Source organism: Chiloscyllium plagiosum, chromosome 2 (genome assembly GCF_004010195.1).
Source record: "Chiloscyllium plagiosum isolate BGI_BamShark_2017 chromosome 2, ASM401019v2, whole genome shotgun sequence".
In the NCBI taxonomy this organism is placed as follows: Eukaryota; Metazoa; Chordata; class Chondrichthyes; order Orectolobiformes; family Hemiscylliidae; genus Chiloscyllium; species Chiloscyllium plagiosum.
The window spans coordinates 112633741-112660979 of NC_057711.1; the positions used below are offsets into that span (position 1 = coordinate 112633741).

Here is a 27239-nt window from a genome sequence, read left to right on the forward strand (position 1 = left end):
TTCCTTGATTTATTTTTACTTTTAGACCAATGAATTGTTATTTAACATATGAATGCATATGCCCATACTTCTGGGAACCCAGCTCTGTCCCTGACATAGCAAGGACAGGGACACTATTAGTCATAGACAAGTGGCTGTATGCCCAGTCCTAGAGATTAACTTTATAGTACGTTCAGGATCGATACGTTGAACTCTAACTCTGGCCTATCAGCAGTGTTTAGGATATGGATCTTCAATTCCTGGATGTAACCCGAGGTAATCATCCACATAATCTGAGAAATTTACTTAATGCTCTGACAATATATCATTTTGGTGAGATGCTAAAAGTAGGCCACATCTGCCTTGGAGGTGGATGTAAACAATTCAATGACAATATTTTTAAAAATTCCACATTACCTGCTCAGTAATATATTGCTTTTTGTGGGAGTTTACTGTGAACAAAACAGTTGCCATGTTGCCTACATCAGTGACTACACTTCAAAAAGTGCTAACTTGTTTAAGTACGTTGGAACGTCCTAGTGAAGATGCGGCCCCTTTAAGGGTAGCAGCAGGAGTCCGCCCCCACGCCGCGTGATGTCAGTGAACGGCGTCTGCCGGCTCGAAAACGCCAATTTACCGCAAAACGTTAATTATTCTCCAAACACCGGGAATCTGCTGTGTAACTGCATTGATCCTGAGCTGTTGTGATAGCATTTTCTACTTTAAAATTGCCCGGCGGTGTGGAGGGTAGAGCGCCACTGAACCAAGCAAGGCCATTGAACTAACGGTCAGGAATTGGCGCCAAAATTTAAACTGCTGGGAGGCTCCCGGAGCTTCCCGAGTTGGAGTGAAATTGGGGATTTAGTTTAGTTTAATCAAATTTAATACGTTGAAGGAAAATGTACGTCAAGTCTATCATCATCGACGGCTTCAAGTCCTACGCGCAAAGGACAGAGATCAACGGTTTCGACCCGCTTTTTAATGCCATTACCGGCTTGAATGGCAGCGGCAAGTCCAACATCCTCGACTCCATCTGCTTCCTGCTCGGCATCAGTAACTTGTCCCAGGTCTGACCGAGACGTGGGGAAAGTGGGCAGGGTGAAGGACGGGGATAGTGAGGCGGATGGGGGATCTGAAGTTTGGGGGAGGATGGGACGATCGGAGTGGGGGTGGCTGTAAAAGGAAAATAGAGGGGTGATGGTTGGCTGGGCGAAAGGAGCGAGAGGTGGTGGTGTTTTTGCTGTTGTGGAAGGGAAGCAAAGGGGACGAAGGAGTTGGGAGGTTTTTGTGGGGTGGGGATGGTGATGGTGAAGCTAAGTCATAGAGTAACAGCATGGAGACAGACCCGTCGGTTCAATCCGTCTGCACCGTCCAGATATTCCACATTAATCTAGTCTTAGTTACCAGTGTTTGGCCCATATCCCTCTAAACACTTCCTATGCATATACCTATAATTGTGTCAGCATCCATCACTTCCTTTGGCAACTCATTCCATGGATGCACCATCCTCTAGTTTTGGACTCCCCTACCCTGGGGAAAAGATTTTGACTATTCATCCTTTCCACGCCCCTCGTTATTTTATAAATCTCTATAAGGTCAGCTGTGGAATAATGTTTAAGAAATATTCTACATTTAAAGTTTTTTTGCCAAAGTAAGTAACAACATTTTCCCACATGATCTGTGGTGTCCTTGTTCAGTCACTCCGCTTGTCTAAATCTTTGCATCCCCTTCACATTTACATTCCCATCTAGTTTGTGTCTCAGCACATTTCTGGGTCCCCACATCCAAATTATTGATGTAGATTCTGCAAACTGGGGCCCATGTACTAATCCTTGTAGTACTAGTCACTGCTTGCAATCAGAAAATGACCAGTTTGATTCTAATTTCTGTCTGTCAATCTTTGCCAGCATATTCCCCCAAACCCGTGTGATGTAATTTTGACTCCTACCTTTCTTATTGGCACCTTTTATTAAAAGCTTTCTGATGGTCCAAATACACCCCATCTATTCTGCTAATTACATCCTCCATAAACTCTTAATCTGCTTGTCAAAAAGATTTCTATTTCGTAAATCCATGTCAACTCAAAATCCTAATAGTATTTTCTATGTATCCAATTATCTTTGAGAATCCAAAGTTCCTTTTACTATTGATGTTAGGCTACTGTTGAATTGGAAATCGATATAATACTTGAGAGATTTTGGGTTTTGAAACATTTTAATGCTGACTTTCATTGCAACCTTGTTTTGTTATCTGTTGTTAGGTGCGAGCCAGCAACCTTCAAGATTTGGTCTACAAAAATGGCCAAGCAGGGATTACAAAAGCCACTGTTTCAATCACATTTGATAACTCTGACAAAAAACAAAGTCCTCTGGGTTTTGAGACACACGATGAAATTACCGTCTCGAGACAGGTACTCTGCAACATTTCTATTGTATTTAATATTCCACTCTGTTAACATGAAAACTTCATCCATTCTCAGGAGTTAGATGAGATTAAACACAAAATTGTTGGTAAGTCTTTGTCCCTCCTTTCTGTCTCCCTGACTTTTCCCCCTTATGGCTTTTGATCTGGAACCTAGTCCATTTTGTATTCTTGCCAGTGAAACAAGTACGGCACAAGTTAATGTCATACAGAAGGATACTTGTTTGTTCTTCCTCAATTGTGGAATCGGAACTGATGCTTTAGCCCAAACACTGTTGAAATGCCAGGGAGGTTATTGTTTAAAGTTGTTATGACTAGGTGAGATGGTGAGAATTTTTTCAACCTCCTTGGTTGGTCGCAGTAAAGATTTATGTTTTTTTTAGCATGAGGCTATTATCTTTTTTTTTCCTGTTAAAGTACAAGACTTTCTTGAGTGAAAGAGCAGTTCTTATTACCTGCTGATCCTGACAAAAATACTAAAGGCACAGTATCAAAGTTAAACACAGATGTAAAGTTAAACATAGTGTCCCATTCAAAAGGAAGTTGAAAAGAACAAATAGTTTTAAAATACTCTGGGTGTCCTTGAAATAAGGTTTCAACCTTAGACCGTGATTGTTCAATTGTTGTCTTGGATATCAGGAGTTACAGTTATCCTTTGAGTTTTGTGTTCTACGTTTTCTTTTTAATCTATGTTGTCACTTAACACCTTTTCTTTGCTTTAGACGGAGGGAGAATTTTCTCCAGCTGATTCCAATTGCACAGTCTTAGTTTCTTCTGTCTTCCAGAAGTTTGAAATACAATCTTGTTTGCTTCTGGGTTCATTGTCTCCGAGCTTGATAATCCCAGGAGGTGTCGTCTTCTGGAACATGCAAATATTGGATGTTCTATAAAGATAGAAGATGAAGATATTTTCACCCTTCTCTCTTGGAAGACTGGCTTCCTTGCCTTTGGATAAAAATGTTCATCTCTGTTAGGGTGTCTGTTGTCTTGATCAAGTTTCAATTTGAATTAGTGATTGTTGTACTATTTTAATTTCATTCCATGTAAATTTCAGACATTTGATCATGGAATTCAAAAAGCATCATGACATTGATTTTTTTGAAGACTGAGTGTGTTAGTTGCCAGGATGATCCACATTTTTGCCATGTCAAGGAATGTGGCGATAACTGGACAGTGCTCACTTTTGGTGGTACACCACATATCACTATTTTTGTAGGATAAAGTGATTCATGCTCATAATATGCTCATGGCATAATATGTTGCCTTCCTTTACAAACCTGTGAAGGTGATTGGGCACAGATTTGTATGATTTTATACTGCTTGGAGATCTAAAGCATGATTTTACATAAATTAGCAATAAATAGTAAAATAAATAATGTGAAAAGTTGCAATTCTCAACTTGATATTTGCCTGCTCAAATAAGATTATAAGTATTACATGGGGTAAACTGGTTGGCTTTAGGAATTTATTATTTTGCTTTCTGTAATCAATGTGAATGACTCTGCTTACCAGGATTATTGAATTTCTACACTGGCTATTTCTGTATTTTATCTTTTAAGTTTGTGTTTGTTGTGTTGTGTTTTTGGAATCTTTGTCTTTTTACTTCCAGGCAATTAAAACTATTCATTTTTCAGGTGGTAATTGGTGGGCGAAACAAGTACCTAATTAATGGTGTGAATGCAAACAACACCAGAGTGCAAGATCTCTTCTGTTCAATTGGTCTGAATGTCAACAATCCACATTTCCTTATCATGCAGGTTTGTACATATGACAGAGGATTGTAAATCTATTCACTTTGTTCAACACCGTTGCACAGCAGCAGCTGTGTTCCGTCTTCAAAATCCACCATACCAATTCACAACACTCCTGCCATGGTGCCTTTGAAACTTTCAGAAGAAAGGTTATTCCCAAAATGTTGACTCTCTTGCTCAGATGTTGTCAGACCTGCTTTGCCTTTTCCAATGCCACACTTATCATCTCTGACTCTCTAGTATCTGCAGTCCTCACTCTTTTCTACTTGTTGAAAACTTTACCACCTAGAAAGTCAATTGCAGTAGGTGCATGAGAAAACTATCACTTGCGAGCTCTGCTCCAAGCATCTCAGCATCCTGATTTGGAACTACTTTTCTGTTTGCGGTCACTGGGTCAAGATCCTGGAATGCCCTAACAGGTCTGGAAGTGTACTTATGCCATTTGGGTAGCAGTGGCTCAAGAGGCAGCTCACCACCACTGACCTTGAGGGCAATTGGGGATTTTATAAACCTCTTTAAGTTCACCCCTTAGTCTCTGCTTCAGGGAAAATAACCTTCGCCTTCATCCTCTTATTATAGCTCAAATCCTCCAACACTGGTAACATCCTTGTGAATCTTTTCTGAACCCTTTCAAGTTTCACAACATCCTTGCTATAGCAGGGTGAGCAGAATTGCATGCAGTATTCCAAAAGTGGGCCAACCGATGTCCTGTATAGCTGCAACATGACCTCCCAACTCCTATGCTGAATAGGACCAATGAAGGCATGTAAAAATCTGCTTTCACTATCCTGTCTACCTGTGACTCCACATTCAAGGAACTATGAACCTACATTCCAAGTTTTATTTGTTCAGCAGCACTCCCAGGGAACTTACCATTGAGTGTACAAGTCCTGCCCTGATTTGCCTTTCCAAAATGCAGCACCTCACATTTATCTAAATTATTCCCCATTTGCCGCTCATTGGCCGATCTGTTCAAGATCCTGTTGTATTCGGGTAACCTTCTTCGCTATCCAATTCATCCCCAGTTTTGCTGTCACCTGCAAACTTGCTAACCATTCCTCCTATGTTCACACCCAAGTCATTTATATAAATAACAAAGCAGTGGACCCAGCATCGATTCTTATGGCACACCACTGGTCACAGGCCTCCAGTCTGAAAAGCAACCCTCCATCACCACCCTCTGTTGTCTTCCTCTGAGTCAGTTCTGTATCCAAGTGGCTAGTTCTCCCTGTATTCCATGTGATCTAACTTTGCTAACCAGTCTACCATGAGGGACCTTGTCAAAAGCCTTACTAAAGTCCATATAGATCATGTCCACTACTCTGCCCTTATCAATTCTCTTCGTTACTTCAAAAAACTCAATCAAGTTAGTGAGACAGAATTTCCTATGCACAAAGCCATGCTCACTATCCCTAATCTGTCCTTGCCTTTCCAAATACATGTAAATCCTGTCCCTCAGGATTCCGTGTGGGCAGCACGGTGGCACAGTGGTTAGCACTGCTGCCTCACAGCGCCTGAGACCCGGGTTCAATTCCCGCCTCAGGTAGTGTTAGGTAAGGGGTAAATGTAGGGGTTTGGGTGGGTTGCGCTTCGGCGGGTCGGTGTGGACTTGTTGGGCCGAAGGGCCTGTTTCCACACTGTAATGTAATGTAATCTAATCTAATCTAATGTAATCAAACTTGTCCACCACTGATGTCAGACTCACCAGGCTACAGTTCCCTGGCTTGTCCTTACCACGTTTCTTAAACAGTGGCACCATGTTAGCCAACCTCCAGTCTTCCGGCACAGCACCTGTGACTATCGATGATCCAAATATCTTAGCAAGAGGCCCAGCAATCACTTCCCTAGCCCGCCACAGAGTTCTAGAGTACACCTCATCAGGTCCAAGATTTATCCACATTGATGAGTTTTAAGATGTCCAGCAGCACCACCTCTGTAATATGGACATTTTTCAAAATGTCGCTACTTATTTTCCCACGTTATCTATCTTCCATATTCTTCTCCACAGTAAATACTCATGCAAAATACTCACTAAGGGGGACACCAGTTTGATTGGGATAATACATCCATCCTGGGATAAGCTAAACAAAGACGCGCATGGGAATTCCTAGAGGCCTGGCATTCAAACCGGAACTCCATTAACGAGCATATAGATTTGGACCCCATTTACCAACCTCTCAGAACTGGAAAGTGATATCACCCAGCACGACAAACTAAGACACATAAGAAGCAAGCGGGACAGAACACCAATGCTTCACTAGATTATGTTACCTAGCATGGTGACGAAACGTCTGAGAACAAATCCATCAGTTCAGCAAGTAAATTTACAACCTGAACTACAAATCTTCTTCAAAATATCAGTCATTTAGTATCGTCCCCATCTCCTGCAATTCCACATGTAGGCAGCCTTGCTGATCTTTAAGGGGCCCTATTCTTTTCCTCGTTTCCCTTTTGTCTTTAGGTTCCCTTTGGATTCTCCTTAACCCTATTTGCCAAAACTATCTCATGATCCCTTTTTGCCTCCTACTGCCTTTATACTCCTCAAGGGATTCACTCGATCTATGCTGTCTATACCTGACATATGGTTCCTTCTTTTTCATGACCAAAACATCAATTTCTCTTTGCCCTTTACCCTAACAGCAATATACTTTTTCTGGACTCTTGTTATCTCAAATTTTGAAGGCTTCCCATTTTCTAGTTGTCCCTTTACCTGCAAACATCTGCCCCAATCAACTTTTGAAATTTCTTGCCTAATACTGACAAAATTGGCCTTCCTCCAATTTAGAACTTTTAGATCCCATTTCATCACTATTTTAAAACTAATAGAATTATGATCACTGGTTCTTAAAAATCATAATTTTTGTTTCGTCCTTTTAGGGCCGCATCACTAAAGTTCTGAATATGAAGCCTCCAGAGGTAACTATTCTAGTTTACATTTAAACCTGATACTGTGAATCATTGAAAACTCATGTACTGCTTGTTTTGACCTGAGCTGATTTATGCAATTGTATATTCAAATTCTGTTAAGTTGTTCCTGAGAGCTACTCTCTGCTCCTTGTATTTCATAGTTGAAAAAGAGCTGAAGGCTATTTGGAGGAGTAGTCTGTTAGCTGTGAATCTCCATTCTAAGGCCCATGAAAGATTGTTGAGGGACATGGTTGTAAATAGAAGAGATCTGCATCTGAAAATGACTGAAGGAGCAAGTACTAAGCATTTAGACTTTTAAGAGGACATCTGTTTAAACAACAATTGAATGAAAAGTTCAGTTTGCTCATTCAACAGAATAGAAGTGGTTGCAAGTTTGTGAGAATGGCATATCTTTGTAAATGCAGAAGAGAATAGCAATTTCTCAGCTTGGACAAGTTTCAATGCATGAAGAGATGTGTTGGTTTTACATCGCATGCCAAGGATGCTTGAATCGGAGTTTTGTAGAAAGATGCTTTCATGGAAAACATTTTATAGGTTGGATACATTATCAGATAACTGGCATAAACACCACAACCCTCCAGATTTACAAGTTGTTGAAGATCTGATATATGCATTGGGTTTGGAATGGTTTTTAAAAAAAAATTATAGTGCACAGCTTTAAGTATTTGAAATAGACTGTTAACAAGACAATGCAGCACCTAATTCTTCATGCTTTCTCCTTAGATTCTATCTTTGATTGAGGAAGCTGCAGGGACCAGAATGTATGAGTGTAAAAAGTTAGCGGCTGAGAAAACAATTGAGAAAAAGGAGGCCAAGTTGAAAGAAATTCATACGGTAAATTGGTTTGATGTCACTGGAAAAAATTTCCTGCTTTGTCATTACTTTTCTTTTCCACTGGTGTTGCTGGTAAATTATTTTGATTTGCAAAGTGTATTATTGAAGGACAGTGAGAAGTTACTGAGCTTGACTTACAATTATGGAGTCATAGAGTTGTACAGCATGGAAACAGACCCTTTGTTACTATTCTCCATGCCAACTAGATATCCTAAGTTAATCTAGTCCCATTGTTAGCATTTGGACCCTATTTGTCGAAAACCCTTCCTATTCATGTACATATCCAGATGCCTTTTAAATGTTGTAATTGTTTCAATCTCCACCACTTTATCTGGCAGTTCATTCCATATACACACCACCCTCGGCATGACAATGGTTGCCCCTTACATCCCTTTTAAATCTTTCCCCACTTTCCTTAAACCTATGCTGACTGATTTTTGGACTCCCCTACTCTGGGAAACGACCATGGCGATTTACTGATCCATGCCCTTCATGATTCTATAAGCATCTATAAGGTTGTCTGTCAGCTTCTGATGTTCCAGGAAAGATAGTCCTCGCCTATTCAGCTTCTCCTTATAGCTAAAACTGTGGCAACATCCTTGTAAATCTTTTCTGCATCCTTTCAAGTTTAACATCTTTCCAGTAAGAGGGAGACGGAAACTGAATGCAGTATTCCAAAAGTAGCCTATACAGTACAGCCGCAACATGACATCCCAACTCATTTACTCCATGCAATGACCAAAGGAGGGAAATGTACCAATCACCACCTTGTCTTCCTGTGACTCCACCTTCAAGGAACTATGAACCTGCACCCCAAGTGGTAAAAAGGCTTCATTAAAATTGAATGTGTGAATCCTAATCTGTTTCTGAGCCATAATTGTTAGAAATTATGCTTTGATTCTCAGCCTGTGCCTTCAGCTGAGACCAAATGGGTGACTACAATTGTCTCAAGCATCTCTAAATTACAAAGGCAAAGTATTCGATGGTAAAGTCTCAAGTGTGAGGGAGTGTTGCATGTGTATGTGATGTGCATGATGAAGTATTAAACTTGTACGCACTCCTATTGTAAAATAGATGACTGGTTATTCTCTGGGGCCCTGTGTTGGATGAAACATTGATAGTTATATGGTCATATTTAGCCGAGCAAGGATCACTGCCTTCATAAGAGGGCCCAGGAGAATATTGAGATTTAAAAAGTTCTAGTTCAGTTTTAAACAGGGTTGGGAGAAGACACTGAGTTGTCATTGTTTTTGTAACTTCAATACCTGTCCCTTGAGTTTCTTTTTTTTAGTCAAACTTTTCTCATTCAGTGGGTTGTGCTACTATATAAAAATTAGTTCTACATTGGCTTTTGGCATGTTGGAAGTGGTAGATTATTTGGATTCTAGAGCTTCAAGTCCATTTGAAATATTTTTTCTATTCTCTGGATTGATATTTTAAAAGGCTCCTGAGGAAGCCTGTGATGCCTCACATGTCTTGTAGCAACAAAACTAGGAAAAGGGCACAGAGCCTTTCTTTGTTCTTTTAACAGTTCACAAACTGAATTAATGCCATGTAAGCCAATGATGCTAACCAAAAAAATTTATTGCTCTTTTCTTATATGGAGCCATTTATGAAGAAACATAGTTACTGTTTTGCATACCCTAATCCAGATTGCATTTTCTTGCATGTGCTTGCTTAGTATTCATCGTTAATCAGGTTGTAAGTTTCTCACTGAGCTGGAAGGTTTGTTTTCAAATGTTTCATCACCATACTATGCAACATCATCAGCGAGCCTCCAGTGGAGCGCTGGTGTTATGTCCTACTTTCTATTTATGGGTCTTGGTTTCTTAAGTCTGGCTGACATCATTTGCGATTTTTTTTTTCTCTCAGAGGATGGTAGATGGGGTCCAAATCGATATGTTTATTGATGGAATTCTGGCTAGAATGCCACGCCTCTAGGAAATCCCATGCATTTCTCTGTTTAGCTTATCCTACAATGGATCTGTTGTCCCAGTCAAAGTGGTGTTCTCCTTCGCCTACATGTAAGGATACTAGTGATAGTGGGTTACATCTTTTGGTGGCTAGTTGGTGTTCATGTATCCTGGTGGCTAGTTTTCTGCCTGTTTGTCCGATTGTAGTGTTTGTTATAGTTCTTGCATGATATTTTCTAAATGACATTCATTTTGCTGTCTGTTTGTACGGTCCTTTAGGTTCATTAGCCGCTCTTTAAGTATGTTGGTAGGTTAGTGGACTACCATGATGCCAAAGGGTCTGAGTAGTCTGGTAGTCATTTCAGAGATGTCTTTGATGTAAGGTAATGTGGCTAGAGTTTCTGGGTGCTTTAGGTCTACTTGTCTAGGTTTGTTGTTGAGAAATCGGCAGACTGTGTTTATTTGGTACCCGTTCTTCCTGAATATGCTGTATAGGTATTTTTCTTATACTGTTTGTAGTTCCTGCTTGCAACAGTGTGTTGTGGCTCATTGTAATAATGTCCTGATGCAGCTCTGTTTTGTGGGTGTTGGAATGATTGCTTCTGTAGTTCAGTATTTGGTCCATATGTGGTGTTTTCCTGTAGACGCTGGTTTGAAGTTCTCCGTTAACTGTTCTACTGTGACATCTAGGAATGGGAGTCTGTTGTTGTTCTCCTCCTCTTTAGAGAATTATATGTCAGGTAAGGATATTATTGATGGTGTTGTGGGTTGCCTCTAATTTGGTCTGTTTTGTGATGAGAAAGATGTCATACATGTAGCGGACAGTTGGGAGGGCTATTTGAGTCTCTGTATTACTACTTCTGTTCAGAACCCTGATATTGGTGCTCCCATGAGTGTTCTGTTGATTTGTTTGTAGGTCTTGTTATTGAATGTAAAGTTGGTGATGAGGCACAAGTCTACTAAGATTGAGGTTGTTGGGTTTGCTGATGATGTTGCTGCTGTATGGTGCTTGTGTCCTTTGTTCCTCTAGTAGTGCAGTCAGTGTTTCTTTGGCCAGGTTGATGTTAATTTATGTGAACAGTGCTGTTATGTCAAAGGAGACCATCATTTTGTCCTCTTCTATCTTGATGTCTTTGGTGTTCAGGAATTCTTGGGTGGAGTGAATGGAGTGGCATGAGTCTTCTATTAGGTATTTCAGTTTTCTGTGGAGTTCCTTGGCTAGTCTGTATGTTGCTCTTCCAGGTAGTGAGACTATGGGTCTGAGGGGGTCCCTTGGTTTGTGTACTTTAGGTAGTCCATAGAAGCAGGGTGTGTTGGATCCATCCAGTTTCATTATTTAGAAGTCTGTCTTGTTTATTTGTCCTGATTTTCTGAAGCCTTTTCAATGTGGATTTTACATGTTTTTCTAGTTGTGGGGTTGGGTCTATTGCCCCCTATTGGTAAGTGCCGGTATCCATTTTTCCAATGTACTCTGTTCTGTTGAGAATGATTGTGCGTACTTTGCCTGCAGGGAGGATTACACTGTTTTTGTCTTTTTTGAGTCTTTCTAGGGTTTTCCTATCCTGTCTGTTTAGTGTGTTCCCTTCCTTTTTCCTGTTTAGTGTTGGTGCAACTGTCTGTCAGATAGTCTGTTCAGTTTCTCCTGAGTCCATTGTCCTTCAGTGTTGATTCTAATGCTGTTATGAAGTCTTTTTTTTGTTTGCGTCTGTGTGGTTGTTTGTTTGATCCTCTTTCTAAGACGGTTTTTCCGTATCTGTTAGTGGGCAGTCTGATAGGTGTTTTTATCCAAGCCTCTGTGTTGTTCTTTTTTGTGAGCATGTCCAATTTTTCCTGAAGAGTTAGTTTTTTCATTTTCTGCGTTTGCAGCTGTTTAATGCTAATGGCTTATTCTAGTGCGTCTGTCCATTCATGGTATGTTGAGTTAGTATGTAAAGTCTTTTGGCACATATTCAGAAAGAACAGGTACCTAATAAATATAGTCTGCCGATTCCTCAACAACAAACCCAAACAGGAAGACACAATGCATCCAAAAACTCTAGCCATATTACCTTACATCAAAGACATCGCTGAAATAACTTCCAGACTACTCAGACCCCTTGTCATCATGGTAGTCTATGAACCTACCAACACACTTAAACAGCGGCTAATGAACCTAAAGGACTTGTACAAATAACCAGCAAAACTAATGTCATTTACAAAGTACCATGCAAGGACTATAACAAATACTACACCGGACAAACAGGCAGAAAACTAGCCACCAGGATACATAAATGGCAACTAGCCACCAAAAGACGTGACCTACTATCACTTGTATTTTTACATACAGACATGGAAGGACACCACCTTGACTGGGCCAACAAATCTATCGTCGGACAAGCTAAACAGACACACACAGGAATTTGTAGAGGCCTGGCATTCTAGCTCAAATTCCATCAATAAACACATCGATTTGCATCCCATCTAGCATCCTCTGAGAAAAGGAGAATCAGAAATGATGTCGCCCACCTTAAGAAACCAAGGCCCGTAAATAGAAAGTGGGATATAACACCAGCACTTCACCAGCTGCTCACTGATGTTGAAACCTAGTATGGTGATGAAATGTCTGAAAACAAACCTTTCAGCTGAGCAAACAAACTTACAACCTGAGCTACAAATCTCAAAAATCGCATTCATCATTAATGTTGCACAATTTCAATATTATTGGAATTGTACTAATCTTTGTTTAGTGGGCTTTATGGTTAGATCACAAGTTACTTTAATTTGGTGACTGCCAATAGGAGAGCTTCCAGCAGTCCTTCAATTTAGTTTTTGAATTCAATGCTGCTCTATTTGTACGTGCACACCGTTACCCTGAATTCTTCTCAGGTTGAACTTTATCCCTCAGCTCCCCATCTCTTCCAAAATTGCCTTTTACCATCCAGTCCAATTACATTTTTCTCAAATGGTGCACTCAAAAAGAAACACACATCACTTGATATGTTATAGATTAGGTTAGATTCCCCACAATATGGATACAGGCCCTTCGACCCAACAAGTCCACACCGACCCCCTGAAGAGTAACCCACCCAGACCCATTTCCCTCTGACTAATGCACCCGACACTATGGGCAATTTAGCATGGCCAATCCACCTGACCTGGACATCTTTGGACTGTGGGAGGAAACTGGAGCACCCACAGGAAACCCACGCATACACTGGGAGAATGTGCAAACTCCACACAGACAGTTGCCTGAGGCTGGAATCGAGCAAAGGTCCCTGGCGCTGTGTGGCTGCAGGGCTAATCATTGAGCCACTGTGCCGCTTTAAAGAAAGCCAACAGCTCAAAACAACTGATCTTTCATTGTTCATTAAGGGTGTTGGAGTTTTGTTAAAATGCACATAATGAATAATTTTTCTTGAGTTTTCTGCAATGAAATATGCTTGTGTTGGTACATTATCTTCAGTTGTGTAAATAATTTAAACATTTTTGATCTTGGATAATACAAGTAAATTTGAAAGAAAACCTTTACCAATTTCCAGTAAGAGACGAAAGGTAAAGTGAGTACATTTAACAACAGTGTCTGTACAATGCTGTTCCATTTATTTTTGAGCTGTTCAGTATTTGGCGATTAGTGTGAATGTTAACAATTCTAGAATTTTGTCTGTATTGCTTAGAGCTATAAACTGCATGGAATATTAAATTATTTCTGTATTGTCTTTGAAGTGCTATGCTCAAACTAAATATTTTTAAGTATTCCTTATTTACTCTTACCACAGCTCAATTGTATGTACTTTAAATCATGAACAAAGTAAAAGTACTTTAATCTTCTAATTTTATTTCTCCTGGACTTTCTTGTATATTAGATCCTTGAAGAGGAAATTACTCCAACACTTCAGAAACTGAAGGAGGTATGTACTAAATGGTTGCTGTAATGCCAAGGGAGGAAACTAGGTATAATTTGGAAATCATAAATAGCATTTCAGAACAGTGATTCTCCACCCTGAATTCCTGCATTTCCTTCCTATTTCCTTCAATACGCAGAAAAGGAAGATCATCTTTAATTTGATATTTTTCCCTTTTAGGAGACCATCTGCATCATTTCCTACAAAACTGTTCACTGAGGGAACCTATCGTTGACTACAACTGTGTAGATTGCAATTGAAATGAAAATCTTAGCCCCAAACATAAATACTACTTTTCAACCGCAGATCTACATAGTCTTTCTTTATAAGGCTTAAAATTTTTTAAAACGTTTTTTTTTTGTGTTTGCTATTACATGGCTTTTTTTTTAACTCTTCTGCGTTGTAATCTCCCTTAATTCACCGAATGTGTAGTTAAGTAGTACAAGGTACAGTGCGGCATAATGACTCAGTGGTTAGCATTGCTGCTTCCCAGCTCCAGGACTGGTGTTCGATTCCAGCCTTAGATGGCTGTTTGTTTGTGTGGAGTTTGCACATTCTCCCCGTGTCTGCATGGGTTTCCTCAGAGTGCGTCAGTTTCTTCACACGTTCCAATGATGTGCAGGTTTGGTGCATTAGTGATGCTAAATTGCCTATAGTGTCCAGGATGTGCAGGCTAGGTGAATTAACCATGGGAAATGCAGGGTTGCGGGGATAGGCCTGGGTGGGATTCCCTTTGAAGGTTCCTGTGGACCCGATGGGCCAAATGGCCTGCTTCCACACTATAAGGATTCTAAGGTAGAGTGATTTCCCAGATGAACCCCAGTGCTAAATTACTTTAATTTTACTGTGATGGTGAAAAGAATGCTACAGTTAGGAATTGGTACACCTGGTTATAAAGTGAAGAATTAGTTAGTGCTGTTGCTGGTGATGGCTTTTTAACACGTTGTCTTGACATCCATGAGAAAGTTACTGGGTTGAGTGCTGCTGTGATGACTTCTGTTGACTAGCATGCTAGCACTAAGGCTTTCTTGAAAATATTTATTTGCAGAACAAAGTACTGGAAGCCAGTCACTGTCAATACAACTGTCCTCAAAGTATGAGAGAAGATTATAATAAAAGTGAAATACTGCAGATGCTGGAAATCTGAAATAAAGTGCTGAAGAAATTTCATTGGCAGATCTGGCAAAATCTGTGAAGAGAAGATTGAGGCAGGGAGAAAGTTCTGATGAGATTGTCTAATTTGATGAGTTCTCTTCAGACAGTTACTAGTATCTGACTGGCTTTAAATGCTGGAATTGAATTTTTTTTTTAATCCATAGCTTCTCTATAAAACATAAGCTTTGCTACCTTTTTTTAATGTAGCAAATTTTTTCAAAGTATTTCACAAGTATAATTGTGGTTAAAGGTTTGTGAAAAAGTTGTGTGTTAAAGAAGTAGACAATGAGGAGCAAGAGGTCAAATGTTCAGGAAGAATTCCAAAGTGTGAAGCATGGGAATGTATGGTCAGCACTGGTTCAGCAATAAAAATGGAGATGCTCAAAATGCTAAAATTGGAGGAATTGATGATCTTGGAAGATTAGGGCTAGAAGAGGGAGATATAGCGAGGAGCAAGGCTCGGGTGGATTTGAAAGCTGAGGTGAGATGTTAAAATTGGGAGAGTAAGTACAGGACCGGGAGCACAAGGGTTGATGGGATTTTAGAACAGATATGAGCTGCAGAGTTGTATCTGTAAATGTAATATTTCAACCAATTTTAAAATCTTTAAAGGTGTGGTAAAGCTTGCCAGTTGGGTTTTCTGTAGGTCACTGGATTAAGTCATTTGACTTGATATTTTAATTCAAAAATTTGCCATTCTTAATACATTACAAATGTACAATTTCATTTTATTGGTAGGAAAGATCCTCATATTTGGAATTCCAGAAAATAACACGTGAGATTGAGCATCTTACCCGTCTGTACGTTGCATACCAATTTGTTTGTGCAGAGGAGACCAAGTTGCGCTCTGCTGAAGATCTAAAGTCTATGCAAGACAGTATCACTAAACTTCAAGAAACAAATTCTGATTGTGAAAAGAAAGTGAAGGAGATCAACAAAGAAGTGGCTGAGTTGGAAAAAATCCGAGATGAGGTACATACTAGTTGCAACCACCTGAATGTTCATTCTGATTTAATGTTGCTGTTAAGTGTTTATTCCAGTGATAAATGGTACATGCATTTTGCTTGTTCACCTGACCAGTTCAGTTTGAAAATTGTATGCCACAATTATAAGGTTCTTGATGACTGTGTGTGACCTGATATAAAAACTCAGTTTTTATGTTTTTGGTTTACTGACTGAAACAGAAGTATTAAATACAGACATGTTCTGCTATGTTCCAGTCACAAGGAGCATGTATCCTCCATGTGTTCCTCATCTCCTATCTAGATTACAGTCATTTTCTCCAAATTATTTCCTTTTATTTTCCTTGACTAATTAGCTTTATTTTGAATGATGTCTCTGCTCTTTGCTTTTTTCACTTGAAAGAAACATTGAAATTGGCATTTGTCTTGCAGCAAGTTGGTGGAGTGCTTCAGTCCCTGGAACAGGCAGTTGCTCATGCTCATCGTATGGATGCCAAAGTGCAAAGTACATATGATTCTAAGAAAGACAACCTCAAAGCGGAAGAAAAGAAATTGAAAGCGCTCATTAAAAGTATGGAGGAGGTAAGGCATTTGTCAAAATAAACTTGGTGGTTAGTGGATTAGAATGTTTGAAATTACTTTGATTTTATGTAGGTATCTGGTTTTACCCCTTTATTTTGCTTATTGCTACCTTTGTCTCTCCAGGATGGTAATGCTGTTGCAGCTAAGGAAAAAGAATTGAAAAAGATATCTGATGAACTGAATGCTCTACAGGAAACTAGTCAGAAAGATAACAAGACTCTGGAAGCTGCTCAGCAGCACTTCAATGCAGTTTCTGCTGGTCTCTCCAGCAATGATGATGGTGAGGCAGCCACACTTGCTGGTCAGATGATGGCTTGCAAAAATGATATAAGCAGGGCAGAAACAGAAGCCAAGCAGGTTTGTAAACCATACTATACTTCGTGATTGCTTTTAACTTGAAGAGTTTTCATTAATTCAGCAGTAGATAATTAATGGATCATGTAAATATGGAGCTTGAAGTACAGTTGTTGAGAACTTGTTTTTTCAGAGTTTTGCTCTGCTTCTCAGCACAAGTTATTATGTCACAGTGAATCTACTGAAGTCACAAGATAAAAACTTAGATATTCCGGTCCAAGTTTACTAAAAATTGCATGGTAGTACTTTTTAAGTCGCTAGAATGATCTCTTAAAATGTGTAGTGATTCCATTGAAGGATGTGGTGGCAGTGAATAAAAATGAAATACGGTATTTGAAATTAAAATAGAATGCTCAGCTAATATTGATGTTTTTTTATCTATTGAAAATTCTCATTTTTTTTTTAAACTTCTTCAATACTTTGACTTTCCTTACATTGGTAATTTCCTCTGAGATAAAACCACAAAATGCTGGAGAAACCTAGCAGGTCTGGCAGCATCGGTGGAGAGAGCGAGAAAGAGCTAATGTTTTCAGTCTGATATGAAATTGAAATTGGTTTTTCTGCTGTTGACAGGGGATGAGTGGAACAGATGGAGAGAATGCCCAGAGCAAAATACAGTTCTAATGGTTGTAAAGGAGAAATTAAGATTATAAATTTTGTGTAAATGGTAGGTGTGAAATGGAGAAATCGTGTTCTGCTGAAAACAAATTCAACAGGATGCAAACAAGACACAGCCAAGTGTGTGGATTTCTAGTGAAAATTGAGGACGTAGATTATGCTTTGAAGTTGTTGGTGAATTCTAGAGGACTTAAAGTACCTCAGTGAAAATGCATAGTTGTGCTTCCAGGTTGCATTGAGCTTTGTTGGAATGCTTTGCAGGCCCAAGACAGATATTTTAGTACAGGAGCAAGATGGTTTACTCTAATGGCAAGGTCACTCCTGTGGGTAGAGCGGGACCCTGTTAAATCTTTTAGAATGTGGAGTCTAGTTGGGTAGAAAAGAAGGACAACGGGAATTTTTCCTTCTGGAAGGAGGGAAAGAGATTAGGCCAAAAATGGCAAAAGATGATCATCTGAATGCGTAGACTGGTGAGATAGAAGGCAAAGATGAGGAAATCTTATTGCTGTTCTGGAATGGTGGAGAATTTCAGGGCTAAACTGTGGGAAATGGATCAGACGTGACGGAGTGCCTTGTCGACGATAGTGGCGGTTCTTGACTGACAAAAAAAAGAAGAGGTGTCAGAGGCACCCCTGTGAAAGATGTCATTATCAGACAGATATCAGGAAGTAGGGTGTGAGGAAGTGTAGGAGAAAGTGAGGACTGCAGATGCCGGAGGTTAGTCAAGAGTGTGGCGCTGGAAAAGCACAGTAGGTCAGGCACCATCTGAGGAGCAGGAGAATTGACGTTTCGGGCAAAAGCCCTTTATCAGGAAGTGTAGTCAAAGCAACACTGAGGAGAAAGTGAGGACTGCAGATGCTGGAGGTTAGAGTCAAGAGTGTGGCGCTGGAAAAGCACAGCAGGTCAGGCACCATCTGAGGAGCAGGAGAATTGACGTTTCGGGCAAAAGCCCTTTATCAGGAAGTGTAGTCAAAGCAACACTGGGAATTGATGGGCTTGCAATGGATATTGATGGACAGCCCATAACCAGAAGTGAAACCAAAGGAATGGAAGGGAAGAGGTTGAAGTGACAGAAGAATGGAAACTGGAAGCAAAACTGAGTAATTTTTCCAATTCCAGATAAATATCTGAGGTAGTCATATTCTGTTTTGTTTTGTGCATCATCCCCCACCCCCCCAGTTCTGGTTTCTCCACCACTGGCAGCTGTGCTTACAGCTGCCATGGGTCCTTAAATTCTGTAAACCACAGCCTGTCTTTCTTTTTTCCCCCTTTTTTTTTGAAAGATGCTCCTTAAAGCTTATCTCTTGATCCAACTCTAATATCTGTTAATGTGGCTCAAGTCACATAAAACTTGTGATTTGCTTTGGGATCTTTTACTATGCTAGTTGGTGCTATAAAAATACAAGTTTTTATTCTAATAATACAGAGGAACTTCGATTATCTGGCATTTGATTATCTGAATTTCGGATTGTCCGGCAAGATCGCATGGTCCTGATGCTTGGCTAAACTGTGTTGTCCGGCATTCGATTAACTGAACAAAATATTCCCCGCCCATGTCCTTTGGATAATCAAGGTTCATCTGTCAGTTATGTCAAATAAAAGTTAACTCCTAAATATAGAATGAAAAGATGCGTTGAAAACATAGTCCAAATAAAAATTTGATAATCCTCACAAAGGACTACAATTGTTTGCTGTTACATCAATATTTTAGTATTCTTTTGGTAGCATGGGTGGCAAGGTGGCACAGTGGCTAGCACTGCTGCCTCACAGCACCAGAGACCCAGGTTCAATTCCCGCCTCAGGCGACTCTCTGTGTGGAGTTTGCACATTCTCCCCGTGTCTGTGTGGGTTTCCTCCGGGTGCTCCAGTTTCCTCCCACAATCCAAAAATGTGCAGGTTAGGTAAATTGGCCAGGCTAAATTGCACGTAGCATTATGTGAAGGGGTAAATGTAGGGGAATGGGTTTGGGCAGGTTGCGCTTCGGCGGGTCGGTGTGGCCTTGTTGGGCCGAAGGGCTTGTTTCCACACTGTAAGTAATCTAATCTAATCTACTAACGCTGAGATGTGAAACAAACATGACTGGAAAGAGTTTCTTGAAGTTGCTGGCTACATAGGGGTTCAGTTTTTAAAAAGTAATTTTGAGCAGGCTGCAGAAGAACTTGAACAAGTTAGGAGAGTGGGCAAAAATGCAGCAGAAGGAATACAATATGGGAAAGTATGAGGTTGTGCACTTTGTTAGGAAGAACAGAGGTAATGACTATTTTTTAAGTGGGGAAAGGCTTCGGAAATCTGAGCAAAAAGGGACTTGGGAGTCCTAATTTCTTATATTAATGTGCAGGTTCAGATGGAAGTTAGGAAGGCAGTTGCAGTGTTAACATTCATTTCAAGATGGCTAGCATACAAGAGCAGACATGTACAGCCTCCGGTAGTACAACGCCCTGGTCAGACCTCATTTGAAATGCTGTGAGCAGCTTTACTCCCTGTATCTATGGAAAGATTTGCTGGTGTTGGAGGGGATACAGAGGAGGTTCACAACACTGATGCTGGGGGTGAAAGACTTGTCCTATGAGAAACAGTTGAGGATTCTGGGTCTGTACTTGACAGAAGGATGAGCGGGGGAAAATCTCCTCGAAACATATGGAACACTGAAACGCGTGGATCAAATGGTGTGAAAAAGATATTTCCACTAATAGGGAGAGTGTAGGACCTGGGTGCAGACCCTCAGAGTAAAGGTGGCATTAATAATGAGATGAGAAATTTCTTCAGCTGGAGGGTTGTGAATCTGTGGAGCTCATGGCTTTAGAAGACTGGAGGTCAAGTCATTGAATGTATTTAAGGCAGCGGTAGATACATTCTTGATTGGTATGGGGATATAGGGAAAAGGCAGGAGAATGGGGTTGAGAAATGTATCAGCCATGTTTAAATGGTGGAGCAGACTTGGTCTTGTGGACAAAGTCAGAAATGTTGTCTGTTTTTGATTTTTTCATACTAAATTACTTAGCCTGACACAAGTGCAAAACAGAGGTTTATAATTTGATGTAAATCTATACATAGCTTGTCAATAATTCTAAAATGGTTCTAAGTTGACTTTGCTGTACCATAAATTTGTAAATGTTACCAATTTAATTTTAATGAAAAAAAATCTAAAATTAAATTTTCGGGTATTTTGCTCTTGTACTGTAGGCTCAGATGAAATTGAAATATGCCCAGCAAGAATTGAAGGCCAAACAATCAGAAATGAAAAAGATGGACAGTAGTTACAAGAAAAACCAGGATGATTTTGAAGCTGTTAAAAAGAGCAGAGAGAAGCTAGAAACAGAAATGCGGAAACTGAATTATGAAGGTTCGCAAACTTTTTGAAAGTAATAGTACAGTTTAACCTTTGACTAATCATGTTTCAGATGAATAATGCTTGTGATAATTTCTCATTTTTATTATTTAATCTTTTATGAGCGATCATGTTGGCAGTATTAAAATGTATACAGGCATCTCCCCCCACCCCCAGCTATCTGAAAGTAAAGCGTTCCTATGGAACTGTTGGTAGCCAAAATGGCATAAAGCGAAGAAGCATTAATTTATATGGGAACATTTTTGCTTTTTTTGTAAAGGTGAAAATCCTTTCTGGATTTCTTTCAGTTAGCGAAAACCGGTACCAATGTAGGTCGTTCATAAAAGCAAACTTTTGCAAAGTGGGCAATGCCTGTATTCCATTGGATTGCAGTTTGTTTGAGTCACAAGTAGCCTCCAACTGATTTTTGTAATTTATAATAAATATGAAATGAGTTGTGTGATGAGTAATCAGTGATTTTTGCATTGTGATCGATGACAGGAGGAGGATGAAGCAGAGAAGGGAATGGAGAAGGTAGCAGTTGTCAAACAGGTTTGAGGTTTTTGTAGTTTTTATGAATTTAAGTGGGGTTTGCAGTGTAGATGAGCAAACTAGCCATGGCGCTGTAGTATAGGAACCAATTCAAGTGGAGGATTAAATAACAGCATAGTGATGGTAGTGGACAGTATAGTAAAAAGATAGACATAATTCTCTGCAGCTGTGAGCATGAGTCCAGAAGATTCTGTTACCTGCCCAGTGCTCGGGTTGGAGAGGAATTTGAATTGGGAGAAGGAGGATCTAGTGGCTGAGGTCCGGATAAGAATCAATGACATGGGTGGGATTATCAAACAGGCTCTCCTATAGATGAATGAAAAATGTTAGCTGTTATTAAAGTGGTTATAGCAGGGCACTTAGATCAGCTGAACATAACCAGCCAGAGTTAACATGGTTTGTGATAAGGAAGTCATGTTTGACCAATCTATTGAGAGTTCTTTTGAGGTGGTAACTCCTGTTGCAGGTAAAATGAACTATTGAGTGTGCCACCTCAAAAGTTATTGAGTAAAATAAAGGGTTGTGGTGTGGGGGTAGTATATTGGCATGAATAGTAGATTGAAATGGATCTTTTTCATGCTGACAAGATATGACATGCAGTATTGCCCCCCCCCCCAAAAAAACAGGGATCAGTGCTTGGCGCTTAACTGTTTAAACTTTGTTTGAATGACTTATATTTAGCAAATTTGCTGTAGACACAAAAGTAAGAAAGTAAGTTGTGAAGAGGACATAAGGAAAATACGGAAAGATGAGGTGAGTGGGCAAAGATGTAGCAAATTGAGTGTACTGGGGTGAAATTGTTTATTTTAGCAGCAAGAATAAAAAAGAACCACATTATCTAAATGGTGAGAGGTTGCAGAGCTCTGAAATGCATGGGGATCTGGATTTTTTTTTTCATGATTTGAATCACAAAACATTAGTATGCAGTATGACATGTAATTAGGAAAGCTATCATTTATCATGAAAATTGAATACAAAGTAGGGAGGATATACTTGAGTTGCACAGGGCAGTAGTGATACGGCACCTGGAGTACTGTGATAGTATTGGTTACATTATTTAAGGGAAGATGTAATTACATTCAATACAGCAAGAGAAGGTTTTTCAGGTTAATATCTGGAATGAGTGGATTGTCTTAAAAAACAGGCTAGACTGGCAAGCTAGGCAGTGTTTAGAAAAGAGATCATTTGAATGAAACTAACTTGACAGGGTAGATGCAGAAAAGATGTTTCCAGTTGAGGAGGAGTCTGGATCTAGGGGTCACTGTTTTAAAAACCAGGGATTACACATTTAAAACAGATTGGGCGAACATCATCTGAGCAATATGAGACTTTACTTCCATCACATTTTAGGAAGAGATTCTAGAGTCCTTAAATATTTTGTATATCAGTTTTACATAGCTTCTTGCAAAGCAAGGGGTGAAAGATATCAGAGGTAAGCAAGAATATAGATTTGAGGTTTGATTGAGGTCAGCAATGATGTGGTCAAAAGGTGGATCGGACTCCTAATTAATATGTTGAATGTAAGGCATCTGACAAGTGCCAAATCCAAGGTTACTATAAAAATAAAATGCCATTGTTACCTCCTCTACATATTAGCATTGATACAGAACGTTTATTTAACAGGAAAGTGGCACAAATGTGTTGCTTTCAGCTTGGCAAGAAAGAACGAGTGTACTCTTACATGATCTATATCAATGACATAGATAAAAGGATTGAATGGAAGTTGCTAAATTTGCTGAAAGATTTAAAAATAGATGGGCTAGGAAAGCAAGTTGTGAAGGGATATAGATTTTTGCTCACTAATTAAATAGTTTTCGCAGATGAAGTATAAAATGGGGAAAGCAGCGTGTTATTTAAATGGAAAGATTGTCGAAGTCAATGGTACAAAGAAATCTGGGTGTCCTGGTAGATGAATCACAAAAGGTTAACATACAAGTGTAACAAATGATTAAGAAGGCAAATTGAATGTTGTTGTTCCAAATAATTTAAAACAAATGGAATATAAAAAGACATGTTGTGGTACAGTTGTACGGAGAAACAACAAGATACGGTTTTGGTCTCCTAAAAAAGGATGTAATTATATTAGAAGCAGTTCAGGTAAGTTTCTCTTGTCTGATGCCTGAGATAAGGGATTTATCTTCTGTGGAAAGGTTGGACCTGTATCCATTGGAGTTCAGAAGATTACAAGGTGGCCTTCGATTACTAGGGGTCACATGTTCAAGGTGAGAGGGGAAAAGTTAAAGTTTACGCAAAGGGTGGTGAGTGCCTGGAGCATGTTGCCAGTGGAGGTGGTAAAGGCGGGCATGATAGTGTCATTTAAGATGTATCTCGACAGATACATGAATGGGCAGGGAGCAGAGGGATACTGATCCTTAGAAAATAGGCGACAGGTTTAGAGAGAGGATCTGGATTGGTTCTGGTATGGAGGGTTAAATTTTCTTTGGTCTTATCAAGCTTGGTGGATCCTGAGGTGACATGTCCGGGTGAACGCTGAAGGGATCTTTCTTCTTGTGGGATAAACTAAAATAGGGGACAGTTTATAAATGAGGAGTTTTCTGGAGTTCTTTTCAGAAAGATAGAGGCACAATCATCTGGCTGTTTTGAAGACTTGTAGGTCGACTCCTTTATTAGTCAAAAATCTAGGGGTATTGGTGATAAGCAGGAAACTGAAATTGCGTTCTCAATCAGATCAGCCATGATCGAATATTGGAGCAGGCTTGAGGGACCAAATGACTTAATCAAACTCCTAATCTGAATGTTTGTACAATGTGTGAACAGAAAAACTAGAGTTTTATTATTTACTGTTACTATGTGTTTTAACATTATTTCCTCTAAAGATGGCAAAGAGGAGAAACTTTTGCACCAGCGCCAAGGACTGTCACGGATGGTTAACAAACTGAGAGAGTCTTATGAAGTTTTGATGGCAAAATTCCCTAGTTTGAATTTTGAGTACAAGTAAGTTTGTGCCATGTGTCAACCTAAATATGCATATGAATAAAACACTTGCAGGCATAATTTTTAAAAACCTTAAGTATTGTGGGTAACTGTAGAACAAGCAAGTGCAGATTGTTAACTTTAACATTTATAATTGCATAACAATAGCTTGTCAAAACATTGTGATAGTCTATATTCTAGCAGATACATCACCACTCCCAAGTTCCCCTCCAAGGCACTCACTGTTGTGATTTGGAAATATATTGCCAAAACCTCAGTGTGTCTCTGGGTCAAAATCCTGAATTCCCTCCCTAATGGCATGTGGTCTGCCTACAACACATGGACTACGGTGGTTCAAGAAGACAGATCACCATCACCTTCCCATGGGAAACTAGAAACTGGCAATAAATGCTGGGAAGCCAGCAATGCCACATTTCATGAGTGAATTAAAGAATTCTAAAACGTTTTGTTGAGTTTCAATTCTTCATGTAGTAAGATTTGATTCCACAGATCACTTAACAGCCTTCTAAAATACACTAGAAATTATATACTATATGTTGATTGGAGATCATTTTTTTCCCTGTTCAGTAGTCTATTTATCTGCTTATGTATAACATATGAGAAACGAGTCAACAGCTTTCAAGACACCTGGTGCAATTTACGGTGTTACCCAAAGAAGAACTGATTAGCTTTTTGCAAAGCTCTGAATCCTGGAATTTTTATAAAGCCCCCATTAACTTTGGGACATGGAGTGAATTGATCTTGTTTTGTGTTATGGATTGTCACAGCTGTCGAAATGTGAACAGACTTCAAAGTTAGTTGTTAGATATACATTGGACTGAAGCCTCCTCAGATTGAAATAAAATACCATTCTTATTTTGCAATTCTGTATTTGCTGCTAAAACTAAGCAGGGAAAGGCTTCAAGGAGAAGTTGCATACTTACAATGTTCAGTAGCACAGTATTGAGTGCCTTCTTTATTTGCACAATGTTGTTAATTACTTTTCATATATCCTTGTCACAATGTAGGAGCGTGTAGGTTAACCTGTTTGGGTTAACTAAATTACATTTGCTACTTTGCAGAAATTTTATCAGAGTTGTAGGAATTGGGTTTCAACTAAAAACTTTTAAAATCTAATTGAAAAATCAATTTTCAATACTTTAGGGATCCTGAAAAAAATTGGGACTCAAATCGTGTGAAAGGTCTTGTTGCCACTCTTCTCTCTGTGAAAGATGTCTCCACAGCAACCGCTCTAGAAGTGGTTGCTGGAGGTCGTCTGTATAATGTCGTGGTGGACACTGAGGTAAATGAAAAGCACAGATAATACTATATTAACACAAGCCAACTAACCTAAAACAAATTTTTATCGTATTGCTGCACCTACATGCTAATGTCTTTTCTTTAAGTCTTCCATGACCAATGTTGCTCTTAAAATTATTGTAATGATTTACTCCACACTGTTTATTTGTTTAGGTAACAGGCAAGAAACTTTTAGAAAAAGGGGAGCTCAAACGAAGATACACCATCATACCACTCAACAAAATTTCTGCTAAATGTATTAATGAAAGTATTGTTAAGACAGCCAAAAATCTGGTAAGCCCAGAATGTTGAGAATTTGGACTGTGAACCTAATAATGATCCTGCATATACAGTCCACTTTTTTTTGTGTGTGCGTGTGCTTTATGAAATGAATTGGTACATACGAATGTTTAAACTACCTCTAGACCTTAGTTTGGGTTTAAAAACTAAAGGATTGCAGAGGTTCAAAAGCTAGCTCACTACCACCACTTCCAGGGGAATCTGGAATGGGTAATAAATGCACCTCGACCCAGCAATTCCCGTGAGCAAGTTTAAAATAAAAATAGCATAAAAGGTGATAGTGGAGGAATGAGCATTAGCTCGTCCTGGAGACATTTGATCTTGTTCTCCATAAATACTGAAATTGAAGACAGAGACTTCTCCATTTCAGTTTGTTTGAGTTTTACCCAAGTGTGGGGATCCAGCTTGCAAGCTGTGAAGTTAATTTTTGGATTGTCGTTGTATCTAAGATTGAGTTGTCGAGCTGTATCTTTGCTATGTGAGAATCTTCCATGCAAGCCACATGACTACCCCAATGAAGCTGAGTTTTGATGAACGTGCTTCAAATGCCAGATTGTTGGTCTAAAACACCCCAAAAAAAGCATGAAATGGATCTTCACTATTGATGTTTGGTTCTATAAATTTGAAATAGAGAAAACAATTCCATTACTGGAGAAGTCTGAGACGAGAAATCGCAAATGTAAGATTTGTAACACATCCATTGATCATTTATTTTCTTCATGAATTATCTTATAATTCAAGGTATGTTGATGAACAGCACAAATGCATTTAAAGGAAACTAGATGAGCATGTCTGTGCTGTAGACTGTGCAACTGTATATCAAACTCCAGTATGTTGCCTGTCTTACAGCTGATTTATAATTTTTTTTGGTTTCTTTATTTCAGGTGGGTGTGGATAATGTGCACACAGCCTTGTCACTTGTTGGATATGAGCATGAATTAAAGAAGGCAATGGAATATGTTTTTGGGTCCGTGTTAGTATGTGACTGCTTGGATAATGCCAAGAAGGTGACTTTTGATCCTCGGATAATGACGAAGACCGTCACGATTGGTGGAGATACCTTTGACCCGCAGGGAACGTTAAGTGGAGGTTAGTTTTCTTATTTATTTGGGACAGATTGTTCAAACGCTGTTGTGTTCATTGCATTGCTTCCTGGACCACATCATAAAAATAAGTATCCTAGAACCACACTAAAATTACCTCAAATTGGTACATTATACTCTCCAGAACCAAATACAAAACTTGTCTTTTCTCACTTCACAGTACTTACATAAAATAGCTTGTACTGGAAGTCTCAAACTGGCTTATTGAATATTACCAATGAAACAATTATGTTCAGTAAAATAATGCTCAAACTATCACCATTCTGTTTATCAAACAAAATACAATTCCCATTTTCCCTTTTGTTAAATTAATCATTTTATCACATTGGGCTATGTGCTTCTCGT

General features: G+C 39.3%; 1 protein-coding gene across 1 annotated transcript in view; it reads left to right on the forward strand.

The window, feature by feature from the left end:
- The first annotated feature begins 375 nt into the window (after positions 1-375).
- smc2 (structural maintenance of chromosomes 2) overlaps positions 376-27239 on the forward strand; it is a 51459-nt gene continuing 24595 nt past the window's right edge. The window contains exons 1-14 of the mRNA XM_043716076.1: positions 376-1046; positions 2240-2389; positions 4035-4157; positions 7029-7067; positions 7803-7913; positions 13669-13713; positions 15601-15834; positions 16257-16406; positions 16530-16763; positions 20562-20721; positions 24096-24213; positions 25357-25495; positions 25666-25785; positions 26676-26880. Of these exons, the coding sequence (XP_043572011.1) occupies positions 879-1046; positions 2240-2389; positions 4035-4157; positions 7029-7067; positions 7803-7913; positions 13669-13713; positions 15601-15834; positions 16257-16406; positions 16530-16763; positions 20562-20721; positions 24096-24213; positions 25357-25495; positions 25666-25785; positions 26676-26880 (1996 nt within the window). The 5' untranslated portion in view covers positions 376-878. The remainder of the gene's footprint in view (positions 1047-2239; positions 2390-4034; positions 4158-7028; positions 7068-7802; positions 7914-13668; positions 13714-15600; positions 15835-16256; positions 16407-16529; positions 16764-20561; positions 20722-24095; positions 24214-25356; positions 25496-25665; positions 25786-26675; positions 26881-27239) is intronic.